Genomic DNA, 26,074 nt, shown 5'->3' with positions numbered 1-26,074 from the left:
CTGGTATACAGTTCTAAGTTAAGTGGTGCTTTATTTTACTCCCTTGTATCTGGGTTATTCAAACAGACATTGTTAGCAGTGGAGGACAATTGTTTTGTTTAGTCATCTGAAAGTACAAGTAACATGATAGAGTCAACATGACTTATTGCATTGACAATGTAACTCCATAACATCATCAGCCTTGATGACACATAAGACAGTTGAGCTCTTGTGTCGATGCAGTCAACAAACATTCCAAACGCCTTGTGGCAGTCACGCAATGAGCTCACAAATAATAATCAGGTACTCAGTTTGCCACATTTTAACGTCATCGTTTTAAACTAACCCACGTTACGTCCGCACGCTCGCTTTCTCTAGGGAGGGGGGTTATCCAATATATAGAGTGGTCTAAGGGTGAGCCACGAATGAGAACCTTCTGAAGAATGTTAACCGGTGGCTCCACTACCAAGATTAGCAGTAATATTGTCCTATCTGCTGATGATTTATGGTAAGCTCACAGCTCAGCCTTAACAGGGGAGGTGTTGGACCTAAATAAAATGGGCAAACGGAATAACACAGGGTGCTGAGAATCGTCCCCCTTCTCACCCCTCGCAGGGTGACAACAGTCAAAGCATTGTCTCAAGCACCAATGTGTCTACCCTGAGATAGAGTAAACAAAGGAAGCGTGGAGGCAGTTCAAGATGTTCTAGTGCTGCTCTTATAGTGTTGTCATTACTGCAACAGAGTGCCATTCATAATTGTTGAGTCAACAGATGTATGTCCAAATGGGACCTTTGTGTCAGCAGCAGGGTTTGAGGAAAGGGCTAGGGATTGTGGGAAGGTGCTGGTGTTGAGGTCTGGTCCCTGCTGCTCATCTGGTCAGCCCTCTGAGTCAGTGCGAGGATGGGAGGGATGAGGGATCCTCTTCAGTTGAATCAAATTCCATATTCTCATCCTTTACCCACGGGTCACTCCTGTCCTGCAGCCGTCCCGCACTGAGGCAGAAAGTGAAAGAGCGAGGTGGTAGAAAAGTTAAAATGGCATACTGAACTCTAGGTGGTGAACTTGCATAACTGCAGCCTTCACATCTGAAAAACAACTCAATTGAATAACGATGTCACACTACCCTGCTAATGTTCACATGGGGAAAGGCAAGTTTAATAAACTATTCAAAACAAAACTTAAAATATGCATGAAGCCAGTGAGAAATTGGAATCAACTGACAAATGCAGATTAGCGGTGACGCTGAATGAGAGTCAAGACTTTCTAGTTACAAAGTACCTTTTCAATTTAAGGTAATGCTCCTCCTTTGAGCTGTCATAGGTTCCGACTCCTGTGTCGCCGTTGGCTGACTCCTTCTTACACACTTCCTTATTTCTCCCAATTAGACACAATCCCTGATTGACTAGTGAGGATGAATGGCAATGAACAAAAGGGTTAGCGGTGGAGACCAATCATTATAGATTTGTAATATGATAATGTTATTTACAATAAATCTAGACTTTACCTGGTGTATTACTGTTGGAACTGGGTAATGACATGATGTCTTATCATTGTCTTCACTGACGTTTGATGTGGTGATGATAGTCTTGTGCTGGAGGGGCTGATGTCACAGTCTGGAATGGAACACAGTCCGGAACTAGTACTTAGTACTGGAAATACATCTTTAAAAAGATACATGAAAATGTGATTGTAATAATAACTACTCACAATAACATATCACTTTCAGCATAGAGTACCTGGTCTTTTTGTGCCAAATGTTGTATAGCAGTCTTCAGTAAGGCGTGGTGGGTGAGTTTACGTGTCTGTGTCAACAGGGGGGCAGAACTAGAGGGTTCCTATGGGGGAAACAACATGACGCATAGTCAACACTCCGGTTTACACTAGTCTAAAGCCTCAGGTTTACAAAGACAAAATATTTCACTGAGTAACTTAGCTAGCTATATAGCTTTACCTGTCAGCTATCTTCAGCTTGAACATAGTTTTCATGGTTTCGTTAAGATATCTCATTTTTCAGTTGAGTTTTCTTTACATAAAACCACTTCATCCCTGGCACAGAAAGGATTAGTGTAGGCACATTCAGCCTTCACAGATGGTTTTGATATAGCTTCCTGCTTGGAAAAATAATTTATAATTCATATGCTGACATCACACAGAAAAGGTATTTTCCCCTTTCTGTGTAATGTCAGCATGTCAACTGTATCAAAAACAAGGCGGTATGAACACACAAGGCAGGTGTATCTTGAACAGGAATTAGGAAAAATACAGATGCTCATGAGAAGTGCTTAGTCTGCCAAATGAAAACAACAGTAAGATCTGGGTAAGGATTCATTCCAGTTGACAGCAATGATAACAGTGTTGTGCAGAAAATCTCCCCCTGCCAGACTTGCTTGCTAGTTGAGATTTCTGATCACGGTAGGTTGCATTTCATTTGATTTTTTATGTCAGTTTGATCTTGGGGGAGGCACTAGACTCACCTAGTGCAACTCATTGGACCCTATGATCACTCAGCTACACATGCCTCTCCCTAAAAAATTGTATCCATTATTTTACCAGGTTAGTTGACTGAGAACACATTCTCATTTGCAGCAACGACCTGGGGAATAGTTACAGGGGAGAGGAGGGGGATGAATGAGCCAATTGTAAACTGGGGATTATTAGGTGACCGTGATGGTCAGATTGGGAATTTAGCCAGGACACCGGGGTTAACACCCCTACTCTTACAATAAGTGCCATGGGATCTTTAATGACCGCAGAGAGTCAGGACACCCGTTTAACATCCCAACCCAAAAGACAGCACCCTACACAGGGCAGTGTCCCCAATCACTGGCCTGGGGAATTGTGATATTTTTTAGACCAGAGGAAAGCGTGCCTCCTACTGGCCCTCCAACACCACTTCCAGCAGCATCTGGTCTCCCATCCAGGAACTAACCAGGACCAACCCTGCTTAGCTTCAGAAACAAGCCAGCAGGTGTATGCAGGGTGGTATGCTGCTGGTAATATGTCAATATGCTAATATCAATATGCCTTGTCTATTGCTGTTTTGGTTATTGATTGTTGTCTTATTTCACTGTAGATAGCCCTTTTGTCTCACCCCCCACACATTGGGTGACCTCACCTGGCATAACTGGTGCCGCTAGAGACAAAACCTCTCATTTTAACTCAATGCCTAGGTTTACCTCCACTGTACTCACATCCAACCATACCCTTGTCTGTTTATTATGCCTTCCGAACACATTAGATGACCAGTTCTTATAGCCTTTAGCCATACTCTTATCCTACTCCTCCTCTGTTCCTCTGGTGATGTAGAGGTTAACCCAGGCCCTGCAGCCCCCAGCAACACTCTCATTCCTCAGGAGCTCTCATTTGTTGACTTCTGTAACCATAAAAGCCTTGGTTTTGTGCATGTTAACATCAGAAGCCTCCTCCGTAAGTTTGTTTTATTCACTGCTTTAGCACACTCCGCCAACCCTGATGGCCTAACCGTGTCTGAATCCTGGCTTAGGAAGGCCACCAGAAATCCTGAAATTTCCATTCCCAACTACAACATTTTCCAACAAGATAGAACTGCCAAAGGGGGCGGAGATGCAATCTACTGCAGAGATGGCCTGCAGAGTTCTGCCATACTATCCAGGTCTGTACCCAAACAGTTCGAGCTTCTACTTTTAAAAATCCACCTTTTCAGAAACAAGTCTCTCACCGTTGCTGCTTGTTATAGACCCCCCTCAGCTCCCAGCTGTGCCCTGGACACCATATGTGAATTGATTGCCCCCCCATCTATCTTCAGAGTTCGTACTGTTAGGTGACCTAAACTGGGATATGCTTAACACCCCAGCCATCCTACATTCTAAGCTAGATGCCCTCAATCTCACACAAATAATCAAGGAACCTACCAGCGATCACTACCTCATTGCCTGCGTCCGCAATGGGTCCGCGGTCAAACGACCACCCTTCATCACATTCAAACGCTCCCTAAAACACTTCATGCGAGCAGGCCTTTCTAATTGACCTGGCCCAGGTATCCTGGAAGGATATTGACCTCATCCCATCAGTAGAGGATGCCTGGTTGCTCTTTAAAAGTGCTTTCCTCACCATCTTAAATAAACATGTCCTATTCAAAAAATTTAGAACTAAGAACAGATACAGTGAGGGAAATAGGTATTTGATCCCCTGCTGATTTTGTACGTTTGCCCACTGACAAAGAAATGATCAGTCTATAATTTTAATGGTAGGTTTATTTGAACAGTGAGAGACAGAAAAACAACAACAAAATCCACAAAAACACATGTCAAAAATGTTATACATTGATTTGCATTTTATTGAGGGAAATAAGTATTTGAAATAAGTATTTGACCCCTCTGCAAAGCATGACTTAGTACTTGGTGGCAAAACCCTTGTTGGCAATCACAGAGGTCAGACGTTTCTTGTAGTTGGCCACCAGGTTTGCACACATCTCAGGAAGGATTTTGCCACACTCCTCTTTGCAGATCTTCTCCAAGTCGTTAAGGTTTCAAGGCTGACGTTTGGCAACTCAAACCTTCAGCTCCCTCCACTGATTTTCTATGGGATTAAGGTCTGGAGACTGGCTAGGCCACTCCAGGACCTTAATGTGCTTCTTCTTGAGCCACTCCTTTGTTGCCTTGGCTGTGTGTTTTGGGTCATTGTCATGCTGGAATACCCATCCACGACCCATTTTCAATGCCCTGGCTGAGGGAAGGAGGTTCTCACCCAAGATTTGACGGTACATGGCCCCGTCCATCGTCCCTTTGATGCGGTGAAGTTGTCCTGTCCCCTTCGCAGAAAAATACCCCCTAAGCATAATGTTTCCACCTCCATGCTTGACGGTGGGATGGTGTTCTTGGGGTCATAGGCAGCATTCCTCCAAACACAGTGAGTTGAGTTGATGCCAAAGAGCTCCATTTTGGTCTCATCTGACCACAACACTTTCACCCAGTTGTCCTCTGAATCATTCAGATGTTCATTGGCAAACTTCAGACGGGCATGTAAATGTGCTTTCTTGAGCAGGGGGGCCTTGCGGGCGCTGCAGGATTTCAGTCCTTCGCGGCGTAGTGTGTTACCAATTGTTTTCTTGGTGACTATGGTCCCAGCTGTCTTGAGATCATTGACAAGATCCTCTCGTGTAGTTCTGGGCTGATTCCTCACCGTTCTCATGATCATTGCAACTCCACGAGGTGAGATCTTGCATGGAGCCCCAGGCCAAGGGAGATTGACAGTTCTTTTGTGTTTCTTCCATTTGCGAATAATCACACCAACTGTTGTCACCTTCTCATCAAGTTGCTGGGCGATGGTATGGTAGCCCATTCCAGTCTTGTGTAGGTCTACAATCTTGTCCCTGACATCCTTGGAAAGCTCTTTGGACTTGGCCATGGTGGAGAGTTTGGAATCTGATTGATTGCTTCTGTGGATAGGTGTCTTTTATACAGGTAACAAACTGAGATTAGGAGCACTCCCTTTAAGAGTGTGCTCCTAAATCAAATCAAATCAAATCAAATTTTATTTGTCACATACACATGGTTAGCAGATGTTAATGCGAGTGTAGCGAAATGCTTGTGCTTCTAGTTCCGACAATGCAGTAATAACGAGCAAGTAATCTAACTAACAATTCCAAAAAAAACTACTGTCATACACAGTGTAAGGGGATAAAGAATGTACATAAGGATATATGAATGAGTGATGGTACAGAGCAGCACAGGCAAGATACAGTAGATGATATCGAGTACAGTATATACATATGAGATAAGTATGTAAACCAAGTGGCATAGTTAAAGTGGCTAGTGATACATGTATTACATAAGGATGCAGTCGATGATATAGAGTACAGTATCAACGTATGCATATGAGATGAACAATGTAGGGTAAGTAACATTATATAAGGTAGCATTGTTTAAAGTGGCTAGTGATATATTTACATCATTTCCCATCGATTCCCATGATTAAAGTGGCTGGAGTAGAGTCAGTGTCATTGACAGTGTGTTGGCAGTAGCCACTCAATGTTAGTGGTGGCTGTTTAACAGTCTGATGGCCTTGAGATAGAAGCTGTTTTTCAGTCTCTCGGTCCCAGCTTTGATGCACCTGTACTGACCTCGCCTTCTGGATGGCAGCGGGGTGAACAGGCAGTGGCTCGGGTGGTTGATGTCCTTGATGATCTTTATGGCCTTCCTGTAGCATCGGGTGGTGTAGGTGTCCTGGAGGGCAGGTAGTTTGCCCCCGGTGATGCGTTGTGCAGACCTCACTACCCTCTGGAGAGCCTTACGGTTGAGGGCGGTGCAGTTGCCATACCAGGCGGTGATACAGCCCGCCAGGATGCTCTCGAAGCATCTGTAGAAGTTTGTGAGTGCTTTTGGTGACAAGCCGAATTTCTTCAGCCTCCTGAGGTTGAAGAGGCGCTGCTGCGCCTTCCTCACGATGCTGTCTGTGTGAGTGGACCAATTCAGTTTGTCTGTGATGTGTATGCCGAGGAACTTAAAACTTGCTACCCTCTCCACTACTGTTCCATCGATGTGGATGGGGGGTGTTCCCTCTGCTGTTTCCTGAAGTCCACAATCATCTCCTTAGTTTTGTTGACGTTGAGTGTGAGGTTATTTTCCTGACACCACACTCCGAGGGCCCTCACCTCCTCCCTGTAGGCCGTCTCGTCGTTGTTGGTAATCAAGCCTACCACTGTTGTGTCGTCCGCAAACTTGATGATTGAGTTGGAGGCGTGCATGGCCACGCAGTCGTGGGTGAACAGGGAGTACAGGAGAGGGCTCAGAACGCACCCTTGTGGGGCCCCAGTGTTGAGGATCAGCGGGGAGGAGATGTTGTTGCCTACCCTCACCACCTGGGGCGGCCCGTCAGGAAGTCCAGTACCCAGTTGCACAGGGCGGGGTCGAGACCCAGGGTCTCGAGCTTGATGACGAGCTTGGAGGGTACTATGGTGTTGAATGCCGAGCTGTTCGATGAACAGCATTCTCACATAGGTATTCCTCTTGTCCAGATTTAGGGCAGTGTGCAGTGTGGTTGAGATTGCATCGTCTGTGGACCTATTTGGGCGGTAAGCAAATTGGAGTGGGTCAAGGGTGTCAGGTAGGGTGGAGGTGATATGGTCCTTGACTAGTCTCTCAAAGCACTTCATGATGACGGATGTGAGTGCTAGGGCGGTAGTCGTTTAGCTCAGTTACCTTAGCTTTCTTGGGAACAGGAACAATGGTGGCCCTCTTGAAGCATGTGGGAACAGCAGACTGGTATAGGGATTGATTGAATATGTCCGTAAACACACCGGCCAGCTGGTCTGCGCATGCTCTGAGGGCGCGGCTGGGGATGCCGTCTGGGCCTGCAGCCTTGCGAGGGTTAACACGTTTAAATGTCTTACTCACTTCGGCTGCAGTGAAGGAGAGACCGCATGTTTCCGTTGCAGGCCGAAACATCTCCCAGTCCACGTGATGGAAGCAGTCTTGGAGTGTGGAGTCAGCTTGGTCGGACCAGCGTTGGACAGACCTCAGCGTGGGAGCTTCTTGTTTTAGTTTCTGTCTGTAGGCAGGGATCAACAAAATGGAGTCGTGGTCAGCTTTTCCGAAAGGGGGGCGGGGCAGGGCCTTATATGCGTCGCGGAAGTTAGAGTAACAATGATCCAGGGTCTTTCCACCCCTGGTTGCGCAATCGATATGCTGATAACATTTAGGGAGTCTTGTTTTCAGATTAGCCTTGTTAAAATCCCCAGCTACAATGAATGCAGCCTCCGGATAAATCGTTTCCAGTTTGCAGAGAGTTAAATAAAGTTCGTTCAGAGCCATCGATGTGTCTGCTTGGGGGATATATACGGCTGTGATTATAATCGAAGAGAATTCTCTTGGTAGATAATGCGGTCTACATTTGATTGTGCGGAATTCTAAATCAGGTGAACAGAAGGATTTGAGTTCCTGTATGTTTCTTTCATCACACCATGTCACGTTGGCCATAAGACATACATCTTCTTACCAGAAAGATGTTTGTTTCTGTCGGCGCGATAGAAACCCGCTGGCACCTGGGCGTCTCTCCAGTTAGCCATGTTTCCGTGAAATCAGTTTGATGTCCCTCTGAATTGAGTTGTCAGAGACTGGACATCAAGAAGAATGCTTGGTGCATTTCCCGTCTCCGGAGTCTAAAATGCTAAGTCAATTTATGGTTGTAACAGAACACAGGATTTTTTCTTGGTCGTACTGATGGTGAGTTGACGTTTTATATTCAGTAGTTTTGTCGGCTGTATGTAAAGAAACCTAAGATGACCTTCTGCTCTCCTCACTGTTCAAATAAAAAATGCTAATCAATTTATAACATTTTTGGCATGCCTGGATTTTGTCGTTGTTAAAAATTGGGCAAACGTACAGTGGGCAAACGTACAAAATCAGCAGGGGATCAAATACTTTCCCCCCTCACTGTATAGCCCTTGGTTCACCCCAGACTTGACTGCCCTTGACCAGCACAAAAACATCCTGTGGCGTTCTGCATTAGCATTGAATAGCCCCCGCGATATGCAACTTTTCAGGGAGGTCAGGAACCAATATACAGTCAGTTAGGAAAGCTAAGGCTAGCTTTTTCAAACAGAAATTTGCATCGTGTAGCACTAATTCCAAACCATTTTGGGACACTGTAAAGTCCATGGTGAATAAGAGCACCTCCTCACAGCTGCCCACTGCACTGAGGCTAGGAAACACTGTCACCACCGATAAATCTACGATAATTGATAATTTCAATAAGCATTTTTCTACAGCTGGCCATGCTTTCTACCCCTACCAACAGCTCTGCACCCCCCGTAGCAACTTGCCGAAGCCCCCCCCTGCTTCTCCTTCACCCAAATCAGACAGCTGATGTTCTGAAAGAGCTGCAAAATCTGGATCCCTACAAATCAGCTGGGCTAGATAATCTGGACCCTCTCTTTCTAAAATTATTCGCTGAAATTGTTGCAACCCCTATTACTAGCCTGTTCAACCTCTCTTTCGTATTGTCTGAGATCCCCAAAGATTGGAAAGCTGCCACAGTCATCCCTCTCTTCAAAGGGGGAGACACTCTAGATCCAAACTGTTATTGACCTATAGCCATCCTGCCCTGCCTTTCTAAAATCTTTGAAAGCCAAGTTAACAAAACAGATCACCGACCATTTCGAATCCCACCGTACGTTCTTCACTATGCAATCTGGTTTCCGAGCTGGTCATGGGTGCACCTCAGCCACGCTCAAGGTCCTAAACAATAACATAACCGCCATCGATAAAAGACAGTACTGTGCAGCCGCCTTCATCGACCTGGCCAAGACTTTCGACTCTGTCAATCACCGCATTCTTATCGGCAGACTCAATAGCCTTGGCTTCTCAAATGACAACCTCGCCTGGTTCACCAACTACTTCTCAGATAGAGTTCAGTGTGTCAAATCGGAGGGCCTGTTGTCCGGACCTCTGGCAGTCTCTATGCGGGTGCCACAGGGTTAAATTCTCAGGCTGACTCTTTTCTCTGTATATATCAAGGATGTCGCTCTTGTGGCTGGTGATTCTCTGATCCACCTCTACGCAGATGACACCATTCTGTATACATCTGGCCCTTCTTTGGACACTGTGTTAACAAACCTTCAAACGAGCTTCAATGCCATACAGCACTCCTTCCGTGGCCTCCAACTGCTTATAAATGCAAGTAAAACTAAATGCATGCTCTTCAACTGATTGCTGCCCGCACCCGCCCACCTAACTAACATCACTACTCTGGACGGTTCTGATCTAGAATATGCGGACAACTACAAATACCTAGGTGTCTGGTTAGACTGTAAACTCTCTTTCCAGACTCACATTAAGCATCTCCAATCCAAAATTAAATCTAGAATCGGCTTCCTATTTCGCAACAAAGCCTCCTTCACTCATGCTGCCAAACATACCCTGGTAAAACTGACTATCCTACCGATCCTTAACTTTGGCGATGTCATTTAGAAAATAGCCTCCTACACTCTACTCAGCAAACTGGATGTAGTCTATCACAGTGCTATCCATTTTGTCACCAAAGCCCCCATATACTACCCACCACTGCGACCTGTATGCGCTCGATGGCTGGCCCTCACTACATATTTATCGCCAAACCCACAGGCTCCAGGTCATCTATAAGTCTTTGCTAGGTAAAGCCACACCTTATCTCAGCTCACTGGTCACCATACCAACACCCACCCATAGCACACGCTCCAGCAGGTATATTTCACTGGTCATCCCCAAAGCCGACAGTTCCTTTGGCCGCCTTTCCATCCAGTTCTCTGCTGCCAATGTAACAAATTCCAAAAATCACTGAAGCTGTAGACTTACATCTCCCTCTCTAACTTTAAGCATCAGCTGTCAGAGCAGCTTACCGATCACTGTACCTGTACACAGCCAATCTGTAAATAGCACACCCAACTACCTCATCCCCATATTGTTATTTATAATTTTGTTCTTTTGGACCCCAGTATCTCTACTTGCACATCATCATCTGCACATAAAGGTGAAATAAAAAATACATAAAAGTAAAACTAGTAATGTCTGGAGTTTTCGGTTTGGCTATTTGTTTCAAGCGTATTAGTCTATAAATAAATCTCTCCCATGTCTTATTTTAATGTTATTGCTTGCCTATTATTGCTTGCCTTTAATGTTATGTCCCTCTATTTTTTTTTACCTCTATTTAACTAGGCAAGTCAGTTAAGAACAAATTCTTATTTTCAATAACAGCCTAGGAACAGTGGATTAACTGCCTGTTCAGGGGCAGAACGACAGATTTGTAATTTGTCAGTTTGGGGGGTTTGAACTTGCAACCTTCCGGTTAGTAGTCCAACACTCTAACCACTAGGCTACCCTGCCTAGTGGTTAGAGTTGTAAACTCAACCATGTTCCACGGGGAACGGGCTCCTCTTTCAACGGGTGGAGCCGGTCTACTCCCCGTTTTAATAACACACATACATGAATTATTCATTTCAGTTGCCTATCCTGACCTGAAGTTTGTTCTATATAAAGTATTTGACTCAGATGTGTGCCACAGAAAGTATTTGACTCTAGCCACAAAATTAAGGAAATTAAAAGGGGGGGCTATTTTCTTGCACAACAGGCACTTCACCTTCCATTTTTCATCAAGGCTACCTCATCCTCTGGAATGAAATTGGACAGGAGTTCTGTAACACGCCGTTTCTGGAAAATAAACAAGTAACGTTAGCTAGCTACGTTAACTAACTAGCTAATTAAAATGACAAACGTGCCCGTTTCGCATGTAGCTAGCAAGCTAAAGTACAAATGGATTTCTGTGTAAGTAACAACTAATAAGATGGCTCGCCTTGAAGATATTCGATTGACTCTGATCATTGCCCTCTCTTTTAAACGACATTTAGATTCATAGGTTTAGCTAAGGTCGCAATTGTAAATGAGAACTTGTTCTCAACTTGCCTACCTGGTTAAATAAAGGTGAAATAAATAAATATTTGTTAGTAAGGTCCTTATTTGCGAATCGCTAGCTAGCTATTCCAAACATCTTCAAAACCGTTTGTAATCTAGCTACTTCCTGCTTTCAGTGAGGAATTGTGGGACTTGGTCATACCACGGCAGCCATGGAAACAGACAGCTGACTGAATACATTTTTCCTATGGCAAGATTTTGTTTAGAAGCTAACTAACTAGCTAGTCGACGAGATAAGGTAAACTAGCTACATGCACTTAAACTCATGTTATTATTAGCTAGCTACCACCTCCCTACAATAACGACGATACAGGTTTTCTAACTGTATAGGCAATTTAGCTAGCTGGCAAACTATAGTAACTACTATAGCCAGTAACGTAAACTGGTTTACGCTAGCTAACGTTATTGCTAACTTAGCAAGTCAAGAGGGGGGCTTGATAAGCTCAACCATGTTCCACGGGGAACGGGCTCCTCTTTCAACGGGTGGAGCCGGTCTACTCCCCGTTAACCGCACGAGGTCATATGGCAGTCTTGTACAATCCAACCTTTCTCCGGTACGACAAAGACGAATTGAACACCAAGTTCAGCCAGGAGAGACGTTGCAAGGACTCGCGTTGAAATATGGAGTATCTGTGAGTAGCTAGACATTGGCATTGCCATTCTTCCAAAATGTTTGAGTATTTGAAATGTTGCCCCAGCACACATCCTATCAAGGAGGAGTTTTAACTGCATGACAATTTAAATGGGCAATTTGTGGACTTATGCTATGGTGATAAATGTGTTTAGCTTCATAAACCCACATCTGCAATTGTATCTTTTTAACAGATGGAACAAATCAAAAGAGCAAATAGACTGTACACGAATGACTCAATATTCCTAAAGAAGTATCTTTCTATCCCTGTGCTGTCAGACTACAACAGTGATGCTAATATTGGGGTAGATGTGACTGAGGAGGACTCAGGCAAGGTACAGGACAGTACAAGTAAAAAAGTCTCTACTCAAAATGGGAAGCCAGTGAACAATTCTGAAAAGACACACGAAGGTACATCAGAACTTTCTCCAATGAATTTCTTGAAAAGGATGGATCGTATGATCAGCCAGACCAAGCAAGCAGCTGTGAAAAGATGCCAAGAGGGAGAGTAAAGGTAAATTCACCCAGATAACTTCATCACTTTGTATTATTCTGTCCTGTCATAAACTAGTGGTCAGTCTAGTTTATGATGCACTATGTAAAATCGCTCCACTATTTTCTAGTTGCAAAAAATCTAATAATTTCAGATTGTGACAAAACAAGCAAGTATAGTGTGGAGAATCAATGTACCATCTAAACCGCTGTGAAATGCTTTTTCCATAACCAAAAATATTGTTTTCAACTGTTGGAAGATGGTGTTCAAAACCGAAAGAAAAAATATGCAAAAACGATCTTAAGAAAAGGAAGCATAGAAATAGCTCACATAGAACAGATACCGCTTTTTAGACTTGCATTCAATGAGAAGGACAGATCTATAACACACATTTCTATGTGCAATTGGTCGGTCGCCCAAAAATTACATATTGCAGCTTTAACTTTGATGAAATTATAATATCCATCTAAACGAGTAGGGTGTCAATGTGATGATGTCATGACATGTCAAGGGTTCCCAACATTTTTTGGCCCTCGACCCCATTTTGAAGAAGAAAAAAAAATTGTGCCACCCCACCATGTAAAAAAAAAAAGGGTATGTAATCAACAGCCAATGTTTCTTTTTTAAAATTGTGACTAAGACAGTACTTTTGACAGTATTTCAATCTGAAGAAAGTATGGTTTGAAGTGACAGAAATGCAACAGAAAGGTATTGGGAAGTTCAGAAGATGATCAGGCAATATTTTGTATGATCTTCTGTCTAAAAAAGTCTGATTTAGTTCCTGGTCTTGTCCACTCTATTAATTATTCCAATGCAGCATTGTGGTCATTCTAGAAGGAAACAAAGTCTCTTGTCTTTGAGTGATGGGGTCATTACAATTTGAAGCTTAAACGGTTCAAAAGATGGAGACATATTTGTAGGAAGAAAACAGAAACCATTTTGTTAATTGCATCAAGTGGCAACTGCAATTTAAAACAAATGTATTTACATTTTTCTTGTGACCCCATGGTTTGGACAACACTGTATTATGTGCTTAGCTCTTCATACAATGCTTGATTTTGTCAAGGTTCTGTTTATTTCACCTGTTGGGGTTTTCCATCACAGTTTGACATCTTTGGAAGCAGCTTGTACCAGCAAGACAACAGACCGTCGATTTACAAGGTCAAACAGTGCCACGGTCATCACCTCTCCCAGAATGCATCAGCAAGCCATACTTGGTGCAGTGCCCCTCACCATCACCAAATGCACCAAGAAACTGTGAGAAAGAGAGGATGAGATCTTTGAGTTGTGATTTCATCGCCTCTGTCAGGCAGATCATGGGACACGTGGTACTAATACAAAATCAAAGGGATAGACGTCCATGCTAATCTGGCATTACAGATTTAGGAGAGTTCTTATTTTCACTGATGAGTAACTTGCTGCTCTATAGACTTGGTAGTTGAAAGTTGGTCATTAGCACTGTTGATATAATTGTTTTGCTGATAGTGTGAGTTTCATTTTGACATAAGAATACTTCTTATTAGGCAAGTAATTAACTACTACCAAGTTATTTAAAGTTGTAGTACATAGATTACGTATTATATATTTGCCATGTCCAGAACAGCACTGTCTGGTTGTCTGTTTACTACACAAAACGAGAGTCAGAATGTGGTACTTTGACTTGTGTTTATATGTTAGTGTGATCATGTAACTATCCAAGTTATGCTTGGCCACAAGCGCTAGATCATTTGAGTTATACTACCTTGTAGTGTCTTATGCAATGTCAGAAATGTGAAAAAAAATGCAAGTCTTGGAGAACAATAGAAGTTGACTCTAAAAAATGTATTTATTATTGAAACCAATGTGAGTTGGTATAGCCTAGTCTTCATTGGGTGTTTGTTACAATTATGCAATGATGTACATATTTATTTTTAGAAGAATACTGAGCACTGCACTTTCATTTTCTAATCCTGGCACTAGGTTGTAGTAAGTGGTAAGGTTGCCTTGATATTTAATTTAATTTTGCCAACCAACTGTATTGTTACAGTACTGAATTGGCTATACTCAATCAAAGTGAGGAACTTGTTGTTTCTCCTTGCTATTTCAACAAAAGACAAAACGATATTCCTCTGGTATGGTTTCCTTTTTGTTTCACACTGTAAACTTTTCTGCTTTTTAAATAAATCCAGAGGTGTAGTTTCGAAGTACAATATATATTTGATTTTGCCTTAATTATTTCAGAAGCATCTGGCCTGGTTACTGGTTTTTATATGTGATGTTACTGTTAATTCACTAGTTTGTCCCTTTTTTACCCAGGTATTTCCATTTAGCTAACCACCTACAGTACCAGTCAAAAGATTGGACACATCTACTCATTACAGGGTTTTTCATTATTTGTTATTTTTTTACATTGTGGAATAATAGTGAAGACATAAAAACTGAAGACATAATAACACACATGGAATCATGTAACCAAAAAAGAGTTAAACAAATCAAAATATATTCTATATTTAAGATTCTTCAAAGTAGCCACCCGTTGCCTTGATGACAGCGTTGTACACTCTTGCCATTCTCTCGACCAGCTTCATGAGGTAGTCACCTGGAAAGCATTTCAATTAACAGGTGTGCCTTGTTAAAAATGTATTTATGGAATTTCTTTCCTTCTTAATGCGTTTGAGCCAGTCAATGGACATTGACCGGTGGAAATCTGTCCTTTGGTCTGATGAGTCCAAATTTGAGATTTTTGCTTCCTAATGCCATGTCTTTGTGAGATGCAGAGTAGGTGAGCGGATGACCTCCGCATGTGTGGTTCCCACCGTGAAGCATAAAGGAGGAGCTGTGATGGTGTGGGGGTGCTTTGTTGGTGACACTGTCGTGATTTATTTAGAATTCAAGGCACACTTAACCAGCATGGCTACCACAGCATTCTGCAGCGATACACCATCCCATCTGGTTTCCGCTTAGTGGGACTATCATTTGTTTTACAACAGGACAATGACCCAACACATCTCCAGGCTGTGTAAGGACTATTTGGCCAAGAAGGAGAGTGATGGAGTGCTACATCAGATGACCTGGCCTCCACAATCACCCAACCTCAACCCAATTGTGATGAGTTGGACCGCAGAGTGAAGGAAAAGCAGCAAACAAGTGCTCAGCATATGTGGGAACTCCTTCAAGACTGTTGGAAAATCATTCCTCAGGAAGCTGGTTGAGAGAATGCCAAGAGTGTGCAAAGCTGTCATCAATGCAAAGGGTGGCTACTTTGAAGAATCTAAAATATATAATATATTTTAATTGAACACTTTTGTTTTTGATTCCATATGTATTATTTCATACTTTTGATGCCTTCAATATTATTCTACAATGTAAAAAATAGTTTTAAAAAATAAAGAAAGAAAAACCCTTGAATAAGTAGGTGTGTCCAAAACTTTTACTGGTACTGTATGTACACACATTCCTGTCAATTTATTGATAAATTGCACATATTGTACATTTAATAACATTAACTAAAGATGTGAAGTCAATATATTCACAAATGGACAATAAAAAAGGCACTAATTTACAAGGCATTTATTTTTTTCCAATCCTATGATTTATAAGGCCCAAATTATTTTTAAATATTCCAATCCAGTTTCTCTTTGGGCCTTATGAAATTACTCTCTTGTATCTCCACAATAAATGTGCACTGTTTTCTCCATAAGCTTGTAAGTACTGAGTCATTGCCAGCTAGACCACTAGATGGTAGTACTCTATTCTTATATTTCACCGCTTGCTTTTAACCCTTGTTTTCATTCTGTCAGTCAGTATTGTGCAGTCCTTGAGGTTTATCTTTCCGTATACAGTACATAATAAGGCGAGCAAGAGAGAAAAAACTACAGAAAAACTAGAATAGTAAATGAGTATGTGAAACCTTGGACGGAAATTCCACTGTATAAAATCAGGTGGTTGACACAATCTTAACCTAATCCTGACTTTCCAGGAACTCCATTCGTGGAGACACAATTCATCAGGAGACATTAACTATACATCATCCTGCATATTCTCATATTCTTTCACTTTGGGCAGTACCCTTTTTGGAAATTAACAGATCAGTGAGTGACTACATCAAGTAAAACTTGGGTCACAAATCTCACCAGTTCTCATTTAGAGCATGGACACTTCCTGTCCTTACACACAGTCCTCTCTTGAGTTCTAAGCAGACCCCTTCAAGCAGATCTCCCAGTGTCTCTCTCACAATCATAGACTTGCTCACACTCTCATAATGTCCCCTCCTCCAGCAGACGGTTGAGGCCGGTGCAGATTTTGGTGAGGTTGGGTTTAAAGGATCCAACAGGGTTGTACAGCTGGGTCAGAAGCTCTGGATCGGAGTAATGGTTGAATACGTGGTTGATGCGACCATGGGATTTGGGCGTGAGGTGGGAGTCGACTAGCTTCAACAACAGATCTCTGCATTCTGTCAGGATCTCCGACATTACTGTCTTGTCAAAGGTGAACTCCACCTGAACAAGAAGTGGGAAATAGAGATCGGATAACAATGTTGTTATTATGTTGTCATCGTCTTATCTGTTTTGATAGAGTGATGAGCCGTTAATGCATAGAGGTCTATGATCAATTAACTCACTGTAACATTATAGAGTTATGCAAGATGCCGGCATGTTTACCTCATAGAAGCTGATGGCTGTCATGGCTCCTTGATGTAGCTTCTTCTTGAAGTCCTGGGCCAGACTCAGCTCCTCTGGGCTGAAACGGTTGTGTCTAAACAGCACGCCAATCTTCACTGCTATCTTGATCAGGTCCTTCACCACCTTCTGGGCCTCTGAGCGGTTGCCTGAATACTCTTTGGAAACACGGTAGAGCTCGTCCAGAATCTCACTGCTGGTGTCGTCTATGAACATATGGACCACAGACTTGTTGGCCATGTGGCTGAGGATCTTCTTCTGGGCCTGCATGGCCATATCCTTGGAGCTGAATGACTCCATCCTTACCTGGGGGTTGGGAGAGAAGTGAGCAGAGATGGCTTATTATGTTATTTCTAACTCCTAGCTCAGCCGTGCCACAGGATCTCCCTCAGTTCAGTTTTCTGGGCTTTTTGTTTTCGTATCACAGAGAATCCAACTGAGACATACTTTAAGCTCAGGGGATGTTCCATGGGTAATACCCATGGTGGAAGAAGTACCCAATTCTCATACTTGAGTAAAAGTACAGAAGCCTTAATAGAAAATGACTCAAGTGAAAGTCACCTAGTAAAAAACTACTTGAGTAAAAGTCTAAAGATATTTGGTTTTCAAAAGTATCAAAGTAAATGTAATTGCTAAGATATACTTAAGTATCAATAATAAAAGTATAAATCATTTAAAATTCCTTATCTAAAGCAAACCAGACAGCATCATTTTCTTGTTTTTTAAATTTATAGATAGCCAGGGGCATGGTCCAAAACTCAGACATCATTTACAAACAAAGCATGTGTTTAGTGAGTCCGCCAAATCAGAGGCAGTAGGGATTACCAGGGATGTTCTCTTGATAAGTGTGAATTAGACCATTTTCCTGTCCTGCTAAGCATTCAAAATGTAATGAGTACTTTTGGTTGTCAGGGAAAATATTTGGAGTAAAAAGTACATAATTTTCTTTAGGAATGTAGTGAAATAAAAGTTGTCAAAAATATTAATAGTAAAGTAAAGTACAGATACCACAAAAAACTACTTAAATAGTACTTTCAAGTATTTTTACTTAAGTACTTTACACCACTGGGTAATACCCACCGAGGCTACAGCCTCTCCCAACACCGTGTCCCTGTCAGGGGAGTGAAGATACAGAGAGCTAACCCTCATGGGAGGACATGAGTGCACCTACATCACGTAAACACACACAACTGTTGCACCACACACCATTTAACAGGACTAGTGTCATTGCAGCTTTGTCCTGCAGCTGTGTTACAGGTTCATTTGATGTATTCATATCAAATGAACACAGTAGGTTCCATGCTACACCTATGGAATTGGGCCTAACCTACATGTAACACAGTCTAATGCCCAGAAGGTACCACTTTTTAGTATACGCCTTTATACATGAAATAGATAATTTTTTGTGTAACTTTACATTGTGGCCAAATCATTTTCAACATTGTAAAAATGGGTACGAACTATGTATAAAAGGTTACGCAATTCCTACCATTGGTTTCTGTTACATGTTGAGAGCGTTCACAATCATCCTGTGGTGATAATTTCAGGGCTGAATCTCCACTTAAAGCCTGTGTGGACAAGTATGTGAGAGAGGCAGGTAGACTGCATAGCTCAGGCAGGTTTCTACAAGTGCTCCTAGATTGCATCAGAACAGGGGGAATGGAGCAAGTCATGGCCCTAGACCCAATGGCTATCCCATAGGAAAAAATATTTTTGGTTACAGGTAGAACCCTCTGTGGAAAGGGTTCTACCTGGAACCAAAAATGGTTCTTCAAAAGGTTCTCCTATAGGGACAGCCGAAACCCCTTTTAGGTTATAGAAAGCACTTTTTTTCCCCAAGAGTGTATATTTACTGTCTTGGAATCCTCCCTTAGGCAAAATGTCTTGCATTGAGGTATCCTTTAAGTGGCAACAAGGCCTTCACACATACGGGTGTTTTTAAATTGCTTTTAGGGCCTTTATTCACAAAGAGTCTCAGAGTCCTGATCTAGGATGAGTTTAATATTTAGGATAATAATTAAAAATATTATATTGACAGACAGGAAATGGTCCTACATCAGCATTCCTATTCTTAAAGGCTTTATGAATACGGGTCCAGGTGTGTGTGTACTCGTGCATGTGTGCGTGATCCTAATGACAGTCGTCTATCTGACTCACAATTGATGCAGTAAGCACTGAATGCAAATTACTTTTCCCACCAATAAATCAAATGATCCTGACGTACTAATAGGCATACCTCGCTAATAGCCTATGTTCCACAATCAGCAAACACACATCTCCCATATGACATCCCACTGGGTTTTTATTACATGCATATCCAGTGTCACATTTCTAATGGTACGCTCCAGTACAAAGCCTCCGCTCTCTGCGGGAACATTCATTAGATTAATTTCCCTTAACGATGATAATGGAAGTGGAACAGCATGATAGCTATTTCAGATTCACTCTCAATCTCATTCCAGTGCAGAAAAGCCCAGTGTGGATTGGGAGACGAGCGCACCCATCAGCCATGTATCCTCCCTCCAGAAATATGGAGCCACAGCTGGCTCTTTGGCTGGGCTTAAAGGAAAAGTCACTCTGTTTATTTGACTAGTCTGCTAAGGGTCAATTGTTTACAGTAAGAAATATGATTTTTGGGTTGTCTTCATGCGACAGCCCAGAGTACAAGAAAAAACACTCTCCCGTAATGGACAGCACAGGGCAGACTGATAACGCTTTTTTATGTTTACACAGTTCATGTGGAGTACAGCAACAATGACCATGTACACATTTAGAGAGCACTCAATAAGGTACATTTGAGTTGCTACCCATTAGGCTATGGATAGAAGAGCACTAACTTCTCCTCTAACAAAAGGAACCAATTTTATGAAACCAGACATTAGTACATTTTTAGGAAATGGAAAAGCCAAGCAATGTGGGTCTTCCATGACTCCAGTGTTAGGAGGGCAGGTTGTGTGGATCAAGAAGAGCTGTGCTGACTGACTTGGAGATAGTGGTTGCTGATTGTAAGATTGGGGAGGGAGAGGTAAATATTTAGCATTCCGTAGATGACTGCTGAGGGTGTGTGTGTGTGTGTGTGTGTACCCACAGGGCTTAGCAGGGGAATTGGGGAGTCCCTTCCACTTCCCTGGACAGAATGTGACTTCTACTGCTGCTATTACAAAGCACCAGGTCAAGCAGACATGTTCCACTAACACTAGCCCTATAGGCTTATGTCACCTGCTGCCTGTCACCAGACTTGAGTGGTATTATGGGGCATTGAGGCCTCCAAGTTCCTATAGTGTCTATTCAGAAGGGTGAAATGTTCAGGGTATTTTAGATAGAAATATATCATATAGGATGGACATGACTTTGAATCATATGACTTTTAGTCACAGAGAATATGTGCAGTTCTACCACCTCATTGAACACACTCCTGGTGCCATTATCATGAGCTCAGGTCCAGACCTTTCTTTTCAATAGAGGACCTCACAAAGTGCGGAACTTTCCAGTTTTTCTCTCAGCATTTAGTTGGTATGGGTTTCTAAATCAGGCTATGTCCCGTGTGTGTGCAGGTTCAACATGTGGCACAATAATGGACCAAAAAACTGGCATCACAACGGTATTGCTTCATTAACAATAGTGATGGACTGAATGCTTGCTGTTTGATGCTGGCAGTTTCTCATTCAAAAGTGTTCATACAATATGATTTTTTCACATGTTTTGTCAGTCTTGTAACGTTTCTCAACGTCTTTGAAGAGTTGTTGTTCAAGACTGACACACAACTCTGCTGGCTTATTAGGGAAGCGAAACAGAGCAGTTGGTTTGTGGTGACCAATTTTGTTTTTACCTCTTACTGTCTGTCCAACACATTGATGTGTCATTTCCATGTCTTTGTCTTTCGCTCTGACTGGCTCTCTGGCACTCAATCCGTGTAGGCTAGTATAGAGGAAAATAAAGTCCACAGCTCGTTTTGATTGTGCAAGCTCCACCAGCCACAGATGGTTTCTCTCCTCACATATCAGGACTGGGTTCCGTTTGTACCTGTTTTAGCATGACTGAGTGTACGTACATACACGTCTCCCACGTCCAGTGTAAGTTAGAAAAGTATTGAAGAGGAATTCACACATGATCTTATTTGTTCGTTCAGTACCACCTTCCTTCTCACTTTATACATATAGGTCTAAACTGTATTGAAAGATGTAACAAAAAACGACAAGCTCGCTATAATATAATAATAACACAAGTGTTATATTTGCAAGAGCGTACGTTATTTCTGTCAAAGGTAGAGCTAACTGTGCATAGAAAAGACATGGTTGAGTTGTTATCAGATAGAGAAAGCCCTGAGAGTCTTCTTACCTGTGTGTGTGAGAGTCCCCCTCCCTCCTTCGTGTCAAACGTCTCAGTCCCCACGGCACGTGGCTCAGGTTGTCAGCATTGAGCACTCGTTAATGGAATTCCTTCATCTTATCAGGTGAAAATAAAAGAAAATCCCTCTGTGTCGCGTCTATCTGTGCTGCTCGCCACCATCTCAAGATAAATGTCAGTTGTACTTCCTTGAGGAACTAAATTGCTATGACACACCCCTTAGTGTTTCTATCTCTCTCCTTCTCTCTCTTGTATTTCCTTACAAAATTCAAATTAAAACTTTTGTTCCTCTTCAAACTACAGTATCTCTCTCTTGCTTTCATCCCTCTTCATACTTTATCAGTCTCCCTGTTTCTCTTTGTTTCTCTCTCATCCACTCTGTTCCCCTCTCTCTCTCTATCTGCTGACAGTGGGCCTCTGCTTGTCCTGACAAGTGAAAACCCCAGAAAGAATTTAGCAATAATCCAGTAACACAGTCATTTGAAAGGGGAGCGGCTTAACCCTTTTTGTGTTCATCATTGCAGGAATGCAGCTTCTGTCAGCAATGGACTCCATGTCACCTCTGCTCTCCAGCAATGTATAAATTCATATAGTTCATCTGTTCATCCTAAACCTTTAACATTTTCACTGCTTTACTTTTGTCAGTATACTTTTGACCCTGGTGACATAGTAGAGTATGAAGGGATTATACCGTATGGAGTGTATACTGTATATAATGTATTATAACTACATTGGCATGAATGAACAGTATTTCAAAATACTGAGCTCACATTGGTTTGAAACGGAGGGAAGTCGGTAAAGACTGATGGCTATATAAGACCTATTTACCAGCTTTGTTTGCATTGGTTGCCATAGATTTTATCTCTCCTTGTGTTGTCTTAGTTTCAATTGATGTTGAATTCGTGAAAAGCAAATACATAGACATAGGTAGACTGAGGTAAAATAAAAAAATAATAATACAGTGCATAGTGAAAGTCTACACATCCCTTGTACATTCTTCACATTTTGCTGCCTTAAAATACATTCAAAAAAGGCATTACGGTACATTTGAAGTGAAAGAAAGTGATAGAAAATTATAGGATTTTTCCCAAATTAATAAAAATGAGTAAAAATACCAAATATGTTTTGATTGTGTATGTCTTCACACCCCAGAGTTAATACTTGGTGGAAACACCTTTGGCAGCCATTACAGCTGTGAATCATAAGAGTCTACCAACCTTGTACAACACTTAGTGTAAGTTATATCCATTGTTTTTGTCACAATTGCTCAAGCTCAGTAAATTTGTTTGGAATCATTGATGGACAGCAATTTTCAGATCTTGTCTCTGACCTTCAAGCGAATTTAAGTCAGAACTGACATTGGGCCACTCAAACACTCAACATTTTGTAATTAACATTTGTGTAATTGTTCCTCTGAAAAGTAAAATTCTATCCCAGGGTTAGGTTTCTATAAGAGTGAGGCAGGTTTTTCCCAAACATTTTATTTTACCCCCTTTTTCTCTCCAAATATCAATCGTCTCATCACTGTAACTCCCGAACGGGCTTGGGAGGCGAAGGTAGAGTTATTCTTCCTCCGAAACATGACCCGCCAAACTGCACTTCTTAACAAGTGCAATACACCAAATGAAAGATAAACTTCTTGTTAATCTACCCATCGTGTCCGATTTCAAAAAGGCTTTACAGCGAAAGCACAACATATGATTATGTTAGGTCAGAGCCAAGTCTCAAAAACACACACAGCCATTTTTCCAGCCAAAGAGAGGAGTCACAAAAAGCAGAAATATAGTTAAAATGAATCACTAACCTTTGATGATCTTCATCAGATGACACTCCTAGGACATCATGTTACACAATACATGTATGTTTTGTTTGATAAAGTGCATATTTATGTCAAAAAATCTCAGTTTACATTGGCGCGTTATGTTCAGTTATGTTATGTTTTGCTTCCAAAACACCCGGTGATTTTGCAGAGAGCCACATCAATTTACAGAAATACTCATAATAAATCTTGATAAAAGATACAGCTGTTATTCACAGAATTAAAGATATACTTCACCTTAACACCCACTTGTCAGAGAAAACACAGTTCAGCTGACGACTGGCCCGCCACAAGGAGTCGCTAGAGTGTGATGAGCCAATTGAAGCCCCCCCCAAAAGTTTTATTTTACCCCCGGCCGCTAGCAACTGTATATTCCAGATATCCTAGTCTCAGATCTTGAGTTATAAAGGGGGTGCATTTGATAAATCTCAACAATTCCTACCAAGGGAAATGTGTTTTGTGTTTACACTGATCACAATTCATGAATGCTCTGATTCATAACAGGCTTGGGATTTTCTCATTCAAAAGCTCTGTTTATTTGTAGGTTTATGTGAACGACATCCAGCTGGACCAGCCTGCTAAGGCTCAACCCAGAGAAAAAAAGCTCCATCCAATGGGGCCAAGGCCCTTGAGCCAATTATTGTTTTCAGGTGTCAGGGTGAGCGGTCAGACCAAGGCCCAGTTGAACTGAAGGGAGAGTCTGAACAGATAAAAGCCCACAGTGTGCAGTGGGGATTCAAAGACACCTGCACCTTTTGTTTTTTTCTCTTTCCTCCAGCAAGAAATTAACTGACTAGAGATAGTCAACTGTAAAAGTGGGCCTGTCACCATGGCAACAGACAGGAAATAGGGCTTAAGCGGTTTCCTGGCTGCTTCCTCTTAATCATGTAATGACATCTCTCTCAGAAATGTCTATAAGGAGAGTTCAGATGCGTGTGTGGTAGGTAGGCCTGTAGCACTCACTAACTGCTAAGTATTCATACCCCTTGACTTGTTCCACATTTTGTTACAGCTTGAATTTAAAATGTATTCAATCTTCTTTTTTTTTTACCCATCTACACTGCATAATGACAAAGTGAAAACATGTTTTTAGAAATTTGACAAAGTGAATTTTTTTGGGACATTTTAGCACATTTACTGAAAATGAAATACACATCTAATTTACATACACTAGCCACTTTAAACAATGCTACCTAATATAATGTTTACATACCCTACATTATTCATCTCATATGTATACGTATATACTGTACTCTATATCATCTACTGCATCTTTATGTAATACATGTATCACTAGCCACTTTAACTATGCCACTTTGTTTACATACTCATCTCATATGTATATACTGTACTCGATACCATCTACTGTATCTTGCCTATGCCGCTCTGTACCATCACTCATTCATATATCTTTATGTACATATTCTTTATCCCCTTACACTTGTGTGTATAAGACAGTAGTTTTGGAATTGTTAGTTAGATTACTTGTTGGTTATTACTGCATTGTCGGAACTAGAAGCACAAGCATTTCGCTACACTCGCATTAACATCTGCTAACCATGTGTATGTGACAAATAAAATTCCATTTGATTTGATTTACCATTCAAAGGTTTGGGGTCACTTAGACATTTCCTTGTTTTTGAGAGAAAAGCAAATTTTTTGTCCATTAAAATAACAAAATTGATCAGAAATACAGTGTAGACATTGTTAATGTTTAAATGACTATTGTAGCTGGAAATGGCAGATTTTTTATGGAATATCTACATAGGCGTACAGAGGACCATTATCAGCAACCATCACTCCTGTGTTCCAATGGCAAGTTGTGTTAGCTAATCCTAGTTTATAATTTTAAAAGGCTAATTGATCTTTAGAAAACCCTTTTGCAATTATGTTAGCACAGCTGAAAACTGTTGTTCTGATTAAAGAAGCAATAAAACTGGTCTTCTTTAGGCTAGTTGAGTATCTGGAGGATCAGCATTTACAGGCTCAAAATGGCCAGAAACAAAGAACCTTATTCTGAAACTCGTCAGTCTATTCTTGTTCTGAAAAATGAAGTCTATTCCATGTGAGAAATTGCCAATAAACTGAAGATCTCGTACTACCTTCACAGAACAGAAACGGGCTCTAACCAGAATAGAAAGAGAGAGACTTGTGATGTGGCATATATCTGGGGAAGGGTATAAAACAGTTTCTAGAGTGTTGAAAGTTTCCAAGAGCACAATGGTCTCCATCATTTGAAGGGAGGTGACCAAGAACCCAATAACTACTCTGACAGAACTACAGTCTCTACAGCACTTCACCAATCTGGGCTTTATGGGAGAGTGGCCAGACGGAAGCCACTCCTGAGAAAAAGGCACATGACAACATGCCTGGAGTTTGCAAAAAGGCACATGAAAGACAGAGCATAAGGCAAAATATTATTTGGTCTGATGAGACACAAATTAAACTCTTTGGCCTGAGTGCAAAGCGCTATGTCTGGAGAAACCAGTCACAGCTCATCACCCGTCGAACAGCATCCCTACCGTGAAAAATGGTGGTGGCAGCATCATGCTATGTTGATGCTTTTCAGCAGCAGGATCAGGGAGACTGGTAAGGATAGAGGAAACAATAAATGGAGCCAAATACAGGCAAATCCTTGATGAGAACCTGCTTCAGAGTGCAAACGACCTTAGATGACCCCAAGCATACAGTCAAAGCCATGCTGGAATGGCTTCAGAATGT

General features: G+C 41.8%; 1 protein-coding gene, 1 long non-coding RNA gene and 1 pseudogene across 7 annotated transcripts; 1 reads left to right on the top strand and 2 right to left on the bottom strand.

The window, feature by feature from the left end:
- Positions 1-14: 14 nt before the first annotated feature.
- Positions 15-13,746, bottom strand: LOC112229235. 6 transcript variants are annotated; one of them, XR_002950143.2, is made up of 7 exons: positions 11,401-11,516; positions 11,074-11,144; positions 1,934-2,090; positions 1,719-1,817; positions 1,487-1,595; positions 1,261-1,384; positions 15-974 (listed from the first exon to the last, which is right to left on the bottom strand). It is a non-coding gene; the product is annotated as an uncharacterized LOC112229235 (long non-coding RNA). The 6 variants fall into 6 exon arrangements; XR_002950148.2 differs by lacking the exon at positions 1,934-2,090; XR_006080689.1 differs by lacking the exon at positions 11,074-11,144 and having other exon boundaries at positions 1,934-2,093; positions 11,401-11,505.
- Positions 11,855-14,720, top strand: LOC112229214 (annotated as a pseudogene).
- Positions 14,721-16,063: 1,343 nt separating this feature from the next.
- Positions 16,064-21,968, bottom strand: LOC112229224 (tumor necrosis factor alpha-induced protein 8-like protein 2). The gene is made up of 3 exons (XM_024395071.2): positions 21,526-21,968; positions 17,170-17,493; positions 16,064-17,007 (listed from the first exon to the last, which is right to left on the bottom strand). Exons 2-3 carry the CDS (start codon positions 17,485-17,487, stop codon positions 16,765-16,767), a joined length of 561 nt encoding a protein of 186 aa, XP_024250839.1. The 5' UTR covers positions 17,488-17,493; positions 21,526-21,968; the 3' UTR covers positions 16,064-16,764.
- Between the last annotated feature and the right edge of the window lie 4,106 nt (positions 21,969-26,074).

Source organism: Oncorhynchus tshawytscha, linkage group LG03 (genome assembly GCF_018296145.1).
Source record: "Oncorhynchus tshawytscha isolate Ot180627B linkage group LG03, Otsh_v2.0, whole genome shotgun sequence".
Lineage (NCBI taxonomy): Eukaryota > Metazoa > Chordata > Actinopteri > Salmoniformes > Salmonidae > Oncorhynchus > Oncorhynchus tshawytscha.
This window is presented reverse-complemented; position numbering and strand designations above follow the sequence as displayed.